The 17,101-nt window shown below is 40.8% G+C and overlaps 1 protein-coding gene across 7 annotated transcripts in view; it reads left to right on the plus strand.

Moving 5' to 3' along the window:
- Wdfy3 (WD repeat and FYVE domain containing 3) overlaps positions 1-17,101 on the plus strand; it is a 269,996-nt gene that overhangs the window by 237,710 nt on the left and 15,185 nt on the right. For all 7 annotated transcript variants that reach the window (XM_017802846.2, XM_017802849.2, XM_029555330.1 and 4 more), the window contains 8 exons: positions 988-1,094; positions 2,694-2,847; positions 6,434-6,525; positions 6,724-6,936; positions 9,831-9,978; positions 10,952-11,106; positions 11,976-12,134; positions 14,706-14,885. In XM_017802846.2, coding sequence (XP_017658335.1) covers positions 988-1,094; positions 2,694-2,847; positions 6,434-6,525; positions 6,724-6,936; positions 9,831-9,978; positions 10,952-11,106; positions 11,976-12,134; positions 14,706-14,885 — 1,208 coding nt within the window. The remainder of the gene's footprint in view (positions 1-987; positions 1,095-2,693; positions 2,848-6,433; positions 6,526-6,723; positions 6,937-9,830; positions 9,979-10,951; positions 11,107-11,975; positions 12,135-14,705; positions 14,886-17,101) is intronic.

The raw sequence follows: 17,101 nt of genomic DNA on the forward strand, positions 1-17,101 counted from the left end.
GTAGCTATCTCTTCAGTGTACTGGCAGAAGACTTATTGTGTCTGTGCTATCTGTGACAGAAACCTCCCCTCATAATCTGCCTGGGTCTCTAATCATATTTAGTCTGAGAACTACCCATTCATGCATTGGGTCTTTTTAATTTTCTTTTTGAAATCCTTTCCCATTTAAAAACATGAATGATGGCATTTGTAAACTGTGCAGTTTATATTATTGTATTTAATAGCTATTGTTTCCCTCCCTCAAATACATGAAGCAAAATGGAAGGAAATTTTGAGTATTCCTGTGTACATTTTCTCTTGCACGCCCTCTCCTCACCTCTTCTGCCAAGTTAATATGTAATAAAAAGATAGACTATTACATTATATTGATAGACAATGATTTAGAGAAATATATAATTATAAAACCATAACTTTTTAAAGTTTTTAAATTTTATTTTATGTGTATGCATGTATTGCTTGCACATATGTAAGCGCACCCATGTCATGCAATGCCTGCAGAGGTCAGAAGAAGGCATCATATCCCCTGGAACTAGAATTAGGATGGTTGTTAGCTGCCATGTGGCTGCTGGGAATCAAACCTGGGTCCTTTGCAAGAGCAACTAGTGCTCTTAACCACTGAGCCAACTCTCCAGCCCCATAATCTACTTTTTAAAAGAGCAGGCATAAGTCAGTGTTCTGCTTTAGTGGAAGATGGCTTGCTAGTAAGGGTTAACTGTGTCAGTGTGTAACAGTGAACTTCAAACAGTTCACTGGCAGATATGCTAGGCTTTGGGGAGCAGCTGACAGAGTTACTCTGGGTTACTGCGGGATAGTAGGTGAGGGACAGTGGTACCATGGTTTCCGTGCTGCCAGTGCCAGTAGCCAACTACTTTAATGTCCCAGCTTCCACGGTCACAATTGCTAGGAATTCCAAACCTATTGATTAATACCAATTTTACTTTTTGTATTTCTCATTTTTTTTTAATGACATTTCCATTGTCTGGAACAGGAGAGACTCCAGCCTACCACTATGGGACCCACTACTCCTCTGCCATGATCGTGGCCTCATACCTTGTAAGAATGGAGCCTTTCACACAGATATTCTTAAGGCTTCAGGTAAAACTCAAAACTGAAAATTTTATCATTCTGATCAAGTCTGTTTTCATTTAAAATTATCACATTTTTAAAAGTGTTCTCTTGCCTTATATAAAAGAAACCCTCTGAGGCTTTAGTAGTGACAGGTCAGCCATTCAGATTGAAGTAGAATTCTGCCAGATCAAAATTGATGAATAAACTAGAATTCAATTAGAATAAGCAAGTGCCAGAATCCTTTAGTTTTAAATGTTTTACCCAAAGATAGGAGTCCAGTCTTACATGATTGGATTCAACAGGTGTTTAAAATTGTTTAGAGTCCCTCTGCTGTGTTCATGGCTATGATTGCTTCCATCTTCTCTTTCCTTTATTCAGGACACATCAGTGAATATCACCCTTGTGCTAGACCTGTTCTAGGTGTTTGGAAAGACAACAGTGAATATAGACAAAGCTTTGCATATGGAGTTTTGAGACTTTAGTTAAGAAAGCCACAAACATAAACAATGAGTAGATTTTAAAGTTTTTAGAATATGATCAAACATATCAGGAAAATGCAGATCCAGAAAGTGAGATGGAAGAGTGGGGTGTGTGGAGGGTGGAGGCAGTTCAAAACAGGGGCCCAAGCGAGATGGGGGGACCTGACAGTACCTGAGCATGCGTGGAGCTTGCAGGGGAGGCAGGTGTGTGCGTGCATGGCTGGGGAACAGCAAGGAAGCTGTCCAGGGTATGGAAAAGTCAGTCACAAACCAGGGATGAGGTAGGAAGGAAAGGGCCTGGTCAGGACAGGACTTGGCAGCCATTGGTGGGCTTTGGCATTTCCCCGCAGTGAACAAGTGCTGTGTGTGCATGAACCCAGGCAGGAATTTGATGAGAAAAGGAAGGTGGGGGTCTGGGAGCTGTGCTGGCAGAGAAATGCTCTTCTACGCTAACTTCTGTCCACCTTTAACTTCTGATCACCTTTCTACTCAGCCCTCATTAGTGTAAAAGCTGAGTTTTCATGTTACTTTATAGAATAGACTGAGGAGAGGGGGTGGGCAATCAACCAAAATAAATATGTATATCCAATATGGAAAATGGTTACTCTATAAGCTAATGTAAAAATAAAATTGAACACTCAGGAGGCAGAGGCAGGTGTAGATCTCTGTGAGTTCAAGGCCAACCTAGTCTACATAGCTAGTTCCCGGCCAGCTAGGGCTACAGGGTGACCCATCTCAAAAGACCAAAAAAATAAATAAAATTGAAATACTTTTTTTAATTTATAAAATTGGCCAATGTATTTATGTATAACAATTTGACTAGTTCTTATTATATATGGTTTCCATTAGAATCTTTATTTAGGAGGGCATCATCAAATTGGAAAAATTCATATTTCCTCACTGTCCCTAACAACTATTTTAAATGAATTTTTACAACTTTCTATTTTGATTTTACTTTGATTATGAAATAGGTCATCTTTTGTAAGGGTATGCTAGGAGAATTAAATTTTTTAATCATTTAAGATTTTGCATACTTAATGTAGAACTGTGAGAATGGGATGTCACCAACCATTTTTTGAGGTTTTCAAGAAATGTCGATGTGAGAATGACTCCCTAACAGAGGGGTGCCTCCTCCTTCTGCCCACAGGGTGGCCACTTTGACCTGGCAGATCGGATGTTCCACAGTGTGCGTGAGGCCTGGTATTCAGCATCAAAGCACAACATGGCGGATGTAAAAGAACTTATCCCAGAATTTTTTTACTTACCAGAATTCCTGTTCAATTCCAACAACTTCGATCTAGGTACGTAGAGCTCTGGCACTTCTTAGGAATGTTTGCTGGGAAGCAAGCGTTCTTCTGAAGGCTCTGCGGCTCTTGAACAAGAAGAGAGCCCTTGTGGTTTGACTGGCTATTATTTGCTATGATTGAGTGTGTGTGGTGTAATGAAATATAACAAGTAAAGCAAGTTCATTCCCCAACAGAGCTGTTTCAACTGTGCGCCTTTGAGAAATTTTAGAATTCGTGCAGAGGGCATCTCATACTCAGAATTTTGTTGCTTTGGTAAAAACTAAGGTGAAATAAAGATGTATTTGAGAAACATTACCATTGAAAATCTGTTAATATCCCAAAGTGGTATATCCACATTTTTCAGATATTGCTTTAATCTTGTGTATTACCTGAAGCATTCTCAGTTTATATGCTGATGTGTTTTAAAAATGGAATTTCAAAATTAACTAATTCACTTTTCTTTATCCTATGAGGGTCCTGTTTTCCAGAAAATTTGTACCAAATCAGCATTTTTTAAAAGGAGAAAGATTTCATCTGTAGCGCTTTTTTCTGTTATCTGGCAGTTAGAGGAAGGGCGTTTGACTTAGGTTACAATTTCTTGGAAGACAGTTTGCTGATCTGTGTTTCTGAGGATTTCTTTATATCAGAATTCCATTGCTTCCGCTTTAGAATGTTCTTGCCAGATACCATTCTGTTTTCTCATTTTGTTTTGTTTTGATGCCCTACTTATGTTTTCTGCCATCAGCTGGATGTGATGGTGCACACCTGTAATCCCAGCTCTTAGGAGACTGAAGCAGGAAGGTTGTAGGTCTCAGGCCAGCCTGCATAGTTCACTCTACATACACAGAATGGAAAAAAATGGGAGCTGAAACAAGCACACAGACAGGCACATGCAGAGTAGCACTGTTCTCAGAATGCAAATGATGGAAGTAGCCCAGAAGTATGTGAGTGTGAATGGATGAACACATTGTGATGCACAGACACACACACCATATAAAATAGCACTCATCCACATGGACAAGGGAAGCCCTGAAAATACCACAACATCCATGTGGTAGTCATCCTCCTGCCCTGTAACAAACACTGAAATAATCAACTTAGAAAGAGAAAAGCTTTGTTTTGGCTCCCAGTTTTGGAGATTTTAGCCCATAGTCTGTTGGTCCTGGTGCTTTTGGCTCTGTAACAAGACAGCACATCACAGCAGAAACACATGGTGTAGCAAGCTGTCCACCTCATGGCCAGGAAGCAGAATGAGAGGAACAGGAAGGGATTTCCCCCGTGACCAAAAGGCCGTCTTGAAGCCCTGCCTCTTAAAGTTTCTGTCACTTCCCCATAGCACCAATCTAGGGACCATGTGTTTGACACAAGGGCCTTTGCAGTACATTCCAGATCCAAGCTATAACAGTAGAGGAATCTTAGAAGCATGCTGAGTGGGAAAGGCCTGCAACAGAAGTTAGTCACATGATGGATAACTCTGTCCTTAGCCAGTACCCAGAACACGTAAATCCACCAAGACAAGATGGATTGGAGGCTGCCTCAGTGCAGGAGAGAAGAAAACTGCATCATGGTTTCTTTGGGTGAAAAATAATTCATGAATTACAAACTGCCATGGTTCACACTGATTGATTTTTTTGTGTGAATTTTACCTCAAGAAAAAATACAAAAACAAAACTCAACACCACGTCCCTCTCAACCAAGAAAAGATAGTTATGTAAACTTGGGGTTTTTTTTTTTTTCCTCCTGGTTCTAGAGTTTCTTAGAATAATTAGCTTCAGGTTTCTCTACAAACTGTACTCCCTACCTATGTCTTTAAAATTGTAGATAGTGCTGAGAAAAATTAAATTATATCAGATTAGCACTCTTTAAAAGTAGGTTTTCAGGTGACAAAAAGGGCTCAGTGGTTAAGAGCACTGGCCACTCTTAGGACATGGGTTCAGTTCCCTACATGGTGGCTAACAACCATCTGTAACTCCAGTTCCGGGGGATCTGACACCCTCTTCTGGCCCCCATGGGCATTGCATGCATGTGGCACACTTACATACATGCATGTAAAACACTCATACTCATAAAATAAATAAAACTTTTAAGTAGGTTATTTCTCAAGAAGCCTGGGGGTTATTATTGTTTCTTGTTACCAAAAAATTAGATCTAGAGAACATTTGAATAGATTGGAGGGATGTAAAGGGTATGTGGTCACTGTAATGACTTATTTTTGACTGACGTCATATAGTAACCTCTAACCCAATTAATACACTGATCAGGAAACTGATCTTTGTATCTGTCACTTAATACAACATTAAAAATACTGATCCCACATGAGGAAGACAGGATAGTTTCTAAGGGAAGTATTTTTATTGGCTTTCACTGGACTCAGCCCAGTGCTCTGAAATTTGTACTACTGCATTTCTCTATGAAATTCCTAACACAAGCATTTATCTAACCAACTGCTGTGAAGTTAATCCACATTGTTGTTTACTATTTATAGTCCTTTTTTTACAGTACTAATCTCATTTGTACCTATGAAAACTCTAAGCTAAAATGATTTTTTGGAGCTATTTCTTAAAAACAAGAACTTGTTTCTTTAAATGTTAATTCCACTTAATTTTTTAAACCTTATAGCAAATGGGTTTTTTTTCTTTCTTTTTTTATCTATTTATTTATTCACTTATTTAATTTTGAGTCAGGATTGTATTTTCTAGGTTAGGCTGGCCTACAACTTGCTATGTAGACCTGGCTGGACTCCAGCTCACAATCCCCGTGTGTACCACCATGCCCAGCTCAAATGAGTTCTTTAGTACTTTCAGGTTAACTTAAAATAAGTTTGCATGGAATAAATATTATTTTATATGCATTATTATAAAATGATGTTTTTGTTTTTGCCAGGCAGCCCCAGTGTTCCCAAGATTTCTTTTTTCTTTCTTTTTTTTTTTTTTTTTTTTTTTTTGAAACAGGGTCTCCCTGTAGCCCCAGCTCCCCTAGAACTCACTATGTAGGCCAGGCTGAACTTGAACACACTGAGATCCACCTGCCTCTACCTCCCGAGTGCTGGGATTAAAGGCGTGCGCCACCACGCCCAGCTTCAGATTTCATTTCCTAATGAGAATAATCGCTGCAGAAATCTCAGTTCTACAGAGGTCTCTTGCAAATTTTGTCAAAAAGATAAGAGGCCTCCTGTACTGCACTTACCATTAGGAAACTCCAGACAGTAGCTTCACAGATGTGTCATTGAAAAGAAGTCCTGTAGCCAGTAACATTCCAAAAACTATGTCTGGATTTTCTCTTAGTGAATTTAGCATATTGAAACCCCTGTGGAGCCTTATAGGAAAAAAAAAAAAAAGTTTGTCTTTGTAAGTCAGCATTTCCTGAAGACACTTGAGAGTAAGGCCCTTGTTTTTGCTTGGCAAATCTTTCTGAGGAGTGCCCTAGGGAGCCGCATTGGAGAAAGACCAAAATACATGATCTCGGGAAGGGTGGGTGTTCTGTGGTAAAACAGTAGAGGTCTGGTAATGAATCTAGCACACTCTTTCCTTCTGTCTCTTTAGTAGGAAATTGCCATTTATCTCACTCTTTCATTTTCTTTCTAATGTGTCCAACTGCACAGGTTGTAAACAAAATGGCACCAAACTTGGAGATGTTATCCTTCCCCCCTGGGCAAAGGGAGACCCACGAGAGTTTATCAGAGTCCACCGTGAGGTAAGGGGGAAATTGGGTTTCGTTTGGTCAGTGACCACAGCACAGAGGGGACCTTAAACAGTATGTCACTCGTTAAGTTACCATATCATCCTTGTGAATTTTTAACCATTTTAGTTCCTGTTGACCACTAGTGTCTTTTATGTTGTGAACAAGTAATAAAAGCCAGCCTGTGACTCAACCTGTGTTTTGGAATCACAGGCTTTGGAGTGTGATTACGTGAGTGCCCACCTGCATGAGTGGATTGACTTGATCTTTGGCTACAAGCAGCAGGGCCCTGCTGCAGTAGAAGCTGTCAATGTCTTCCATCACCTTTTTTATGAGGGTCAAGTGGATATCTACAACATCAATGACCCACTAAAGGAGACAGCCACCATCGGGTTCATTAATAATTTTGGTCAAATCCCTAAACAGGTATGGATGTGCTTATCTTTAGTGTGTTCCATTTCATCTCTTCAGTGTGGTAACATTTCTCTAGATGGTAGATGGCTATGCAATATAGACTCACTCAATATAGCAACCGTAACTATCACCCATTAGATGCTTCAATTATTACTTTCCTTTCCCTTTCATAGCCCACATAAATAGAATTTTTGTTATTCCAAGAGATATTTTATTCTCAGAGTGGTACATTATAAATATTCCTGTATCAGCCCAAGACCTAGCAGGAGAGGCCTGGTAAGATGGGATTTCATCCTGAGACCAGGCCAACCCAATACAAACAATAGACAAGGAATTAATGTCTGTATTTAAGCTTTAAAGTGTTCATTATTCTCTCTCTCTCTCTCTCTCTCTCTCTCTCTCTCTCCCCCTTTCTCTCTCCCTCCTCTCTTTTTCTTTCCCTCCTCTCTCTCACCCGCTCACTTTCTCTCCCTTCTCGCCTCTGTCTCGCTCACTTTCTCTTTCCCTCTTGCTTGCTTTCTCTCTCTGTCTTGCTTCCTTTCTCTCTCCCTCTCTCTTCTCCCTCCTTCTTGCACACATACACTGCCGTACAGCTAAGTTGGGAGAAGAGCACTTAGGAACTATTCTAGTTTCATTACTGTAGCTTGGATAAAATGCCCTAACAGAAAGCAGCCTTAGGGGACAAAGGATTTATTTTAGCTCACAGTTCTTGGTAACAGTCCATCAGAAAGTCCAGGCAGGACCTTGAAGCAGTTATCCACATCACATCCACAGTCAAGAGCAGAGAGAAATAAATGCATGTATGCTTAGTATTCAGCTAGCTTTTTTTTTTTCTCATAGAGTAAGGGCCCAAACCTGAGACTGGTCTGCTCATTTTCAGGCTGATCTTCAAGAGAATCCCCCACAGACACACTTATAGACTATGTAATAGACACCCTACTCAAGTGATTCTAGGTTATATCTAGTTGACAGTTAAAACTAATCACCACGGGACTCAACATTTTGGGGAGCAGTGGTGGCAGTTTGGGTTACATCATCAACAGATATGAACAGGACTGTGCTATGACAGCACACATGATAAGACTGGCTGGGACAGACAGTAGCTGGTTCTCCCTTCCTCCATCTCAGTCCTAGGGAGGAAAACCAATAGCTTCAGCCCTCAAACTATAGACCACCACATGGGTTCAGTGAAGAGCAAACCCTCTTCTCTCATCCCCACCTTGCAGGGTGAGCAGAAGGATTGGTAACACCGGGAGTGGCTGCAGCACAGTACGGAGATGTGGAGCTGGCTGCTCATGCCACCTTCCTGTACCGAGGCCCGAAGGCTCTGCACTTAGTTGACCTCTCTATTCCTGGCCTACCTGTCACATCTAGAGTCCCTGTCTGTAGGTTTGCCAGCTTTGAGGTTTCCAGTGTTGACACAGGGAACACATGGAACAATGGCAAGTCTTTGCTTATGGAAAAGCAGTGATAGACCGTGGGACAGCCAGTCCTCTGTCCTTCACAGAGCACCCAAGCCCCAACAAAGAAAACAAGTTTACCTTTAGAGCAAGTGCTGTCGATAAACTGTTCAGGTAGAGAATCTTGCTTGGATCTTTATTTAGTTAAACTTCCTTTTTCCTGTGGGTTAAAAAGGCAGGAGCCCTATATAGGAAATGAATATGCTGAATACAGTCAAGACTCTGTACTACTGAAGTTTTACACTACTTCGGAGAAAGAGACCAGCAGTCTGGGAGATAAAATTTGGATACCCGTGTATTTCTGGGATATTCAATTGAATAATATAGCAAATGCCTAGAACCGTCCTAGAGTATCTAGGTAGTATGGTCACTTAGCTACCTCGCTTCATCTACTTGTGACCTTGCACAGTGCTCTAGCCTTGGTCTTCACATAAAAGTTCTTACGTGAATATTTATTCATGATCGTGCTCCACAATGTAATTTTTTTTTCTTACAAACTTCACATCTATAAGTGATAACAGAACCCTGGCCCACGTCCCTACATAGATCTAAAATAGAAACAAAGCCTTCAAAGGCTTGGGAGCATGTACCTGTCTTCCTCTATACATGGTCTTTTTCCCACCTTTTTTCTCTTGTGATCCAAGTATGGTTTCACAAACCATAGCTGTGCGTTCGTCCTCGTTCTCAGCTACTTTCCTCAGATACTATTTTCCCATCACAAACTATTACATGTATGTTTCAAAGATCCACAATTTAAAAAAATTCTTTAAATGAACTTTAATATTTTTAATCTTGTTGAAACACTGAACAAAAATGCCGAAGATTTTTATTTCTTCTTTTAAAAATTATTTTCTGGGGGAAAAATAAAGTGACCCTGATAACCAGGCAAGCTCTCATAAGCCTCTCTGTGGTGTGAGTTCTCTGGCAGTCTCCTTAACCTCTTTGAATTTCTTTCTTCAAATGCATAATGGGGCTAATAAGTTTGCAGCAAGTTACTAATACCTAAAAGATATCACAATGACGTTGCTAAATCACATTAAGAGTGGCTGTGCAAAACCAAAAGTAATCCAGTTACAATGCTTGCCTGCCTTCAGGGGCAGAGTGGAATTGGGCTATAGAAACCCCAGTGATTTTTAAATACCATTGGAGAATAAGTGTCAGCCAGCTTGTAGTTTTGAGTAGATTATAGTTTTTCAGAAAGCTAATTTGGCTTAGCTGAATCTTATAACAACCCAAGCTTTGCTTCATAATCCTGTCCCTACTTATTGTGGTAAATTCTCACAATCTTCTTAACCTCTTTGAATGTCTTTCCTCAAATGCAAAATGAGAATAATATGCCTAATATTTGTAATGAAGCTTAAGCGAAATAAGAGCATAACGCATGACATACAGAAGGGCTTGGTAAATGTCATCCTTCATTTAGTGTATCACCTTCTTCTACACCAGTTGTTTAAAAAACCTCATCCGCCGAAGAGAGTGAGGAGCCGGCTCAATGGAGACACTGTAGGAATCTCTGTCCCACAAGGATCCACGAGTGACAAGATCTTTTTCCATCATCTAGACAACCTAAGGCCTTCATTAACACCTGTGAAAGGTAAACTGGTGGGCACAGAACTTTGGAGTCAAGATCTGATGAGACTGTTTAATAATCCTAGCTATATGATTTAGCAACAGTGTCATCTGCTGTAAGTTTTCTACATTTGTGTTAATACTTATTAGCATATATATTTTTTCCTATTTTCCTTCTATTTTTGGCATTTTGTAATTTACATCAGGAAGAATCAAGCAGGTTTCTCCCTATCAAGTTATTCAAAATTTTGTCTAAACCATCAAAATTAATTTTTTTAATAATTTAAACATTACATGTAAGAAAAAATCTGTCTTCATTTTTCATTTTTATTTTTATATATTCTGTTTATCTGGAATAGCACTAAGGGTTCTATATTTTCAATGTCCTTTCAATGTGCCAACTGAAAGACAAATATCTTTTGTCTGGTAGTATAATGAATTATCGAAAAGTGCTTTTCCAGATATAAATTATTCCCATAGAATGAAAACAAAATGTTTTATGAAGTCAGATATTGGAGCCTCAAAGTCTGAGTCACTTGATTGGCTGCCCTTGACCGTCCTGCCTTACTATACAGACTCTGCTTTGTGCCATCCCAGTCACCACTCAGCCACTATTCTGGAGTAGTAGGTTGATACTTTCTAATGTGGAGCCAGGAGTCTGTACTTCTCAGGGAATGGCACAGCCTTCAAACAGTCTAAGGGTTGCCTAGAGTTTAGAAAGATGAGGGCATAGATTTGATGTTCTGTGTTTCCATGACATTCTGAGGAATATGTCAGATTACCCTGCAGCCCTGGAATCAGGCCTGATCACTAAACCTATCTAAAAACAGGAAAGCAAGGTTGATGGCCCAACCAGCAGATCTGACCAGCCAAGCTATACTTCTGAGATCATTTTGTCTTAATTAAGTGCCAAGATGCTTGATGTGTATGAATATGTCAAACTGAGATTATAAGTTTTCCCTCCCTGAGTGTCAGTGCAATGATTTGTTTCTTTGTAGAACTCAAAGAGCCTGTGGGACAAATAGTATGTACAGATAAAGGAATTCTTGCAGTAGAGCAGAACAAGGTTCTTATTCCACCAACATGGAACAAAACTTTCGCCTGGGGCTATGCAGATCTCAGCTGCAGACTGGGAACCTATGAGTCAGACAAGGTATGCATTGCTTCCTGCTTCTGCAGTCTTGCTCTGTCATGATCTGGACAACTTGGTTTGACAAAGGTGGGGAGAACCCAGTCCAAGGATTTGTCAGCTATTCGTCCAAACACAAGAAGAAAGGAGCACTCCTCGAATCCTATGATGAGGGCGCTGGTGGAGCAGTCATGCTGCCTGAAGAACACCTAAAAACCACTTGCTTTCCTCCCACTGCCAGATTCTTCTAAGAGGTCTTAGCCAGCAAAGGTCTCACTATTTCTGCCAACCCAAATAGCCTCCTTTTTGGCAAGTTGCCATCTGACTAAGTTACCATTGTAATACTCTAGAGTAGGTGCAGAAACCTTGTTAAGCCCATCCCACACAGAGCTGCAGCTGCTGTATCTAGAGGAGCAAATCAATGATCTTTAGTGGATGTTTGCCATATGATGGACCCTCCTACCTACAAAAGAAACTGCAGAGCCCACCAGTTAATGAGCACAGTTCCCTTTAGGCATTGTGCTCCCCGAACAGTTCGTGCTCCCTTTTCACACTTCCACTGGCCCTAACAGACACCCTTCTTACTGTCTTACATACTATTATACGCAAGTTGAACATCGTCTTCCCAAACTGTAGAAAACTGAGTTTGTTAGAAACACAGCCCTATTTAATTTGGGGGCTCAGCAGCCACTGCACTTAGAAAGCTCTTGGGCAGTTGAGGGCAGAGCTTCAGTAGAAATATCACGGAACTGAACCTGGCCAGGAGTTGGAGGCAGTGTTTGCCTGGGAGGCCTTCATGGAGGGCCTTCCCCCCACCCAGCTCTGCCCCTGATGTCACTGAAGTCTAGAGCACTTGGTGGCACGTGTGTCTCACATCTCTTTTTGTTTCACAGGCAGTGACGGTTTATGAATGTTTGTCCGAGTGGGGCCAGATTCTCTGTGCGATCTGCCCCAACCCCAAGTTGGTCATCACGGGTGGTACAAGCACAGTGGTATGCGTGTGGGAGATGGGAACCTCAAAAGAAAAGGCGAAGACCCTCACGCTCAAGCAGGTAACATTGTAGTCAGGGTGGGCACTGTCTAGCTCAGCTGCCAGTGCTCCTAAACAGTAAAGGGCTTCCTTAATTTAGAGATACTTCAGACATAACAGGCAAAGCCTAAATATGGTTGGGGGAGCTGGGGTGTGTATGGGGGGATGGTGTTTGTTGATTTGGGCGTTTGGGTTTTTTAAGATTGCTTTTGGCTATGCCATTGAGGCTGGCCTTAGACTCATAATCTATTTTCCCCAACCCATTTAAATAAATAAATCAGAATATACTGTTTCTAAAAAAATTGTCACTTAAAATTTAAGTGAAGTTGCCTTTAGGTAATAACATTTCAGCATAGTTAGTAACCTAAGTGTTTCTTAGAAATTATATGTACAACTGAATTTTTGTAAGCAAGATTATTATTTGCTATTGATTCACATTAACTTCCCTCCAAGGTGACTTCCATTCATCTAGACCACCAAGTTTCTTTTGTGTTTCTTTTGTCATTTGTCAAATCTAAGGACATGCCAGACTCTTTAATATATTTGGCAAAACCCCTCATGACACAGTTAACAAATATTTTTGATCACTTTAATCTATCTGATTCTATTAATTTTTACTTAGTGTAAGAAGTCTTTTGTAAGATGTGTAACCTATTTTGTGGAGTCAGATCTCTCCTTCGAGCTTTACATAGGTTCCAAGGATCAAACTCAGATCATTAGGCTTGTGCTACAAACAGCTTTATCCACTGAGCCATTCTGCCAGCTTTAAGCTGTTTTGTAATATTTGATTTGTGAGGATCATAAGGTGTTCATAAAATAAGGAAAATACATCTGTGTTTTTATAGCATAATTTGAAAAGCAGTATAATAATACTGTCTTATTTTCTGAGTGCCTACTATGTTCAGGCCATTGTACATATGTTAAAAATATATAACTCCAATCATCAAATTGTGCAAGGTAGTTATTATATAAACTAAGGGAAAAGGCATACCTAAGAATAAGAAGCCTCCCAAAGTCACCCTGTGATAAAGCCAGAATTTAAATACAGTTCTGACTCTAATGCTATTTTAAAGCCAAAATCAAACAAATAGTCGTGTGTTAGCTGTACATGGAAAGAAATAAACCTCTTGTACTTTTACGAACAGCCTTCCATGTGGACCAGAAGTCCCTTGGACTTGCTGGGTCATGAGGAAAGGCATGTAAAGAGACATAGTCTCTACAGGAATGCAGATAAGTCTGTCAGTATGTTTTGCTGATCCACACTCCCTGGGTAGACTACTTCCCATTAGAGGTTGGTCTTTGAAGCTCACATGTCAGTTAAATGGACTTCTTACTTAAAATTGCCTTCTGGTATTGCTAGGCATACCTATAGATGTCCTTATGACCAAAACTATATGCAGCTCCTTATTTAAGCAGGGAACAGAGAAATAGTGTGTTCTTGGTGCCCGAGAACTCCTAACAGTGTTCTGAGTCCTTTTCTTCAAAATCTTTTTTTTTTTTATATTTTATTTTTTTATTTTTTGTGTATGCATGTATTGCCTGCCTGTAGGTAAGTGCACCCGTGTCATGCAATGTCTGTGGAGGACAGAAGAGGCTGTCGGATCCCCTGGAACTGGAGTTACAGACAGTTGTTAGCTGCCATGTGGGTGCTGGGATCCGAACCTGGGTCTTCTGCAAGAACAGCCAGTGTTCTCAACCACTGAGCCATCTCTCCAGCACCCCCAAATCTTTACTTTTATGCATCACCATTTCCCTGAGTTCTGTTAATTCTCATATTGCAGTTAGGAGATAAGGTTTTCCCCAGTTTGAAGGAGCTCCTCTCAGGCAGAGCTTCTCAGATAGGTAGCAGGACTACAGTGTGGCGATGCATCAGGACATACTATGCCTTTCCCTATTTAGAACCATCAACCACAATCACACTGTTCTTACCATTTGTATTTTTTTTTAATCTCTTTATTTTTGAGTAACACGTAACAATTGCAATTGCACTTAGTTTGTACATTTTTTAAATTTTTATTTATTATTGTAAGTTTATGTGTATGAGTGAGTGTATTGCCTGCATATGTGTAAGGGCACCCATGTCATGCAATTCCCGCAGAGGTCAGAAGAAGCCGTCCGATCCCCTGGGACTGGAGCTACAGATGGTTGTTAACCACCATGTAGGTGCTGGGAATCAAACCCAGGTTTTCTGCAAGAGCAGTCAATGCTCTTAACCACTGAGCTGTCTCTCCAGCCCCAGTTTATACATTTTTTAAAGTTATCCAATTGTAGGTCCTCAGAATAGAATAAATAAGGATTTGTGGCAAAAAGAATAGAGACGTAGCTTAAATTCTCTATTTTGGGTCCCACAATTAATACATGACCACGTGGAAAGAGTATAAAGAACCCTAAGCCAGGTTGCTGCTGCCATTCCCTCTTTCTGCAAAGGTCCTGCCCACCTTTTTCCTTCCCACCAAGAAAGAAACTAAAAATGGAGAAAGGAGCCTGCAGAGCGTCATCCCCACCCCCATGCTGATGCATCTAGAAGCTCTGGAGTTACCTAGGCAACCCTGCCCTTCTGGCTCACCTGATTTGTTTCTGTTCTCTTTTGCAGGCTTTGCTTGGCCACACTGATACTGTCACCTGTGCCACAGCATCACTGGCCTATCACATCATCGTCAGTGGGTCCCGGGACAGAACCTGCATCATTTGGGATTTGAACAAACTGTCATTTCTAACCCAGCTCCGTGGCCACCGAGCTCCAGTTTCTGCTCTTTGTATCAATGAATTAACAGTAAGTAGTATGTTTAGGAAGCGTACTGGCCAAACTAACCAAAAAATGGCTGTTTTCTAAGTTGATAGGTATCCATTCTGTTGAAGTCACTACATTTTGCTTGATTTATGTGTTGTTTGAAAAGCAAACAGATGTTAACATTTTTAACCCAGATAGAGTTTTATTCTAAAATGCATTTACCACTGTATATTTTAAAGAGAGCAAGAGCTGATGAAAATAAAACATTCTAGAGTGTCCTTTTCTGAAAATAAGGAAATGTGGGACTTATTAAAAATGTGAGAATTTTGTTGAAATTTTTAGTGAAATATATTCAGATTGATTATTTCTTATGTAAAGTGAAAAGAGTTAACCACTGGGCACACACAAGGGAAAAATAACTATCAAGTTATTTTTAAGAACAGATCTCAAAATACTGAAAAATACTTGCTTTTTTCCAAAAATTAATATTTTCTACACAAATACACGAAGTGAATCAGATTAAAATGTATGCATTGGCCTAGAGGTTCCCCCATAGACCAAATCACCTGAGGTAGCCCAGAGGGTACTCCAGTGCTAAGAGGGGATGAGAAGCAGGAGAAGGTCAGGGTGGCCTGCCGAAAGCTGAGACCTCTGTGTGTGACCCCGTGTCCAGATGATGCCCCCCACACACATCTGCTAACCAGTCCTACAATTTAACAGCAGCCCACCCATTGGCTCATAGCTTCTCAACTGCGCACACCCATTCCCCTTGTATCCTGTCCTGCCCTGGGCCATCCTTCAGGGCACAGTGGTTCCAAGTCATGCCATTGCACAAGGCTCCTAGCATCATCCACACAGGCAGCCTTCCTTTGGAGAGGAGTTTCACCTTTACTTTCTACCAGTGGTTCTACGTGCGTCACTTACCTTTCCATTACCATAACCAAATACCTGGCAGAAGTAACTTAAAGGAGAAAGAGTGATGTGGGCTTATGAGTTAAGTAGATACAGTCCATCATGGTGAGGAAGGCATGGCAGCTAAATCACCTTGTCTATGGGCTGTGGGAGTGTGAGGCAGCTGGTCACACTGTACTGAGGCTAACAAGGAGAGTTCAATGTCGAGCAGCTTGGAAGCAGGGCCAGCATGTGTCTCAAGGGTCCACCCCCAGTGACCTACCTCCAGCACTGTGTCTCCTGCACAAAGCTCCCACCAGCAGCCCCACCTGAGGACCAGGCATTCAAACACACGAGCCTGAGGGAAGCATTTCACAGTCAAACTGAAACACTAAGCATTGTATGTTATTTAAGTATCTGGTAGTGACTCAAAAAGAAAGAAATTCAGTTCTAATGACTAGCAATTAGAGTGCCTAATTGATTGGAATAGGAGTGCTCAGAGCTGGGAACGTTGGGGGCATGTACTGGTGAAAGTCACATTTGACTTTCTATGTAGTAAATGAACACCAGTTGTGTTTCCTATAAATGTGTATATTAAAGAGCTTTCTAAAGATACAGGGACAGCATAACCACTCTGCCCCACCAATGTTGCTCTGAGTCAGACACTTGATCTCATTGTTTAGATCACTCTAATTTGAATTTGTTCTTAAATAGTGAGAATTTTATTTATAGTCAGTTATTTGAGCCATTGCACGCCCACTGGAGTACAGGCGTTGCTGCTGCAAACAGAACAGAAGCATTTAGGTGTTTGGTTGGGGTTTTTTTTTTCTGTTTTGTCTTGCCTTTTTTCTTTTCAAGATGCTTTAGTAATGCCTTGGTAACTCCTGAGAAGAGTTCTATTTCTGTTACATGCCTCTAACCACTATCCAACCAGCTTCACTTCAGTTTACGTGACACTGTCCAGCGTGGGCCTTTGCACCTTGCTTTCATCCTCTAGCAGGCTAGTGACAGCTGACTAGCCTGACAAGGCCATAGTCAGGGTTGGTTAAGTGGAATGCCTAAGGTGCCAACCCCTGGGGTACACACACACTTTCTTTTGCTATAATGAGTTGCCTTCTGACCAAGTTGGCCAAGTTGGGGAAAATCCTGCCTGTTAGGATTGTATTAAAATGCTTATTCTTTTCCTATCTTTAGAACTCATGAAAACATGAGTTTTCACTCAACTTTGAACTCTTAACGAAGCTTCTTTCTATTGGGTCAGCAAGCACTGAATTCCAGGTTATCTCAGAAGTTATTCGGTCACTATGCAAGGACTGCGGTATCTGAGAGCGAGGCTTCCAAAGCCATCATGTAATATGAAGGGGATG

This window comes from Nannospalax galili, unplaced genomic scaffold (genome assembly GCF_000622305.1).
Source record: "Nannospalax galili isolate Female #2095 unplaced genomic scaffold, S.galili_v1.0 scaffold405, whole genome shotgun sequence".
NCBI classification, from domain to species: Eukaryota; Metazoa; Chordata; class Mammalia; order Rodentia; family Spalacidae; genus Nannospalax; species Nannospalax galili.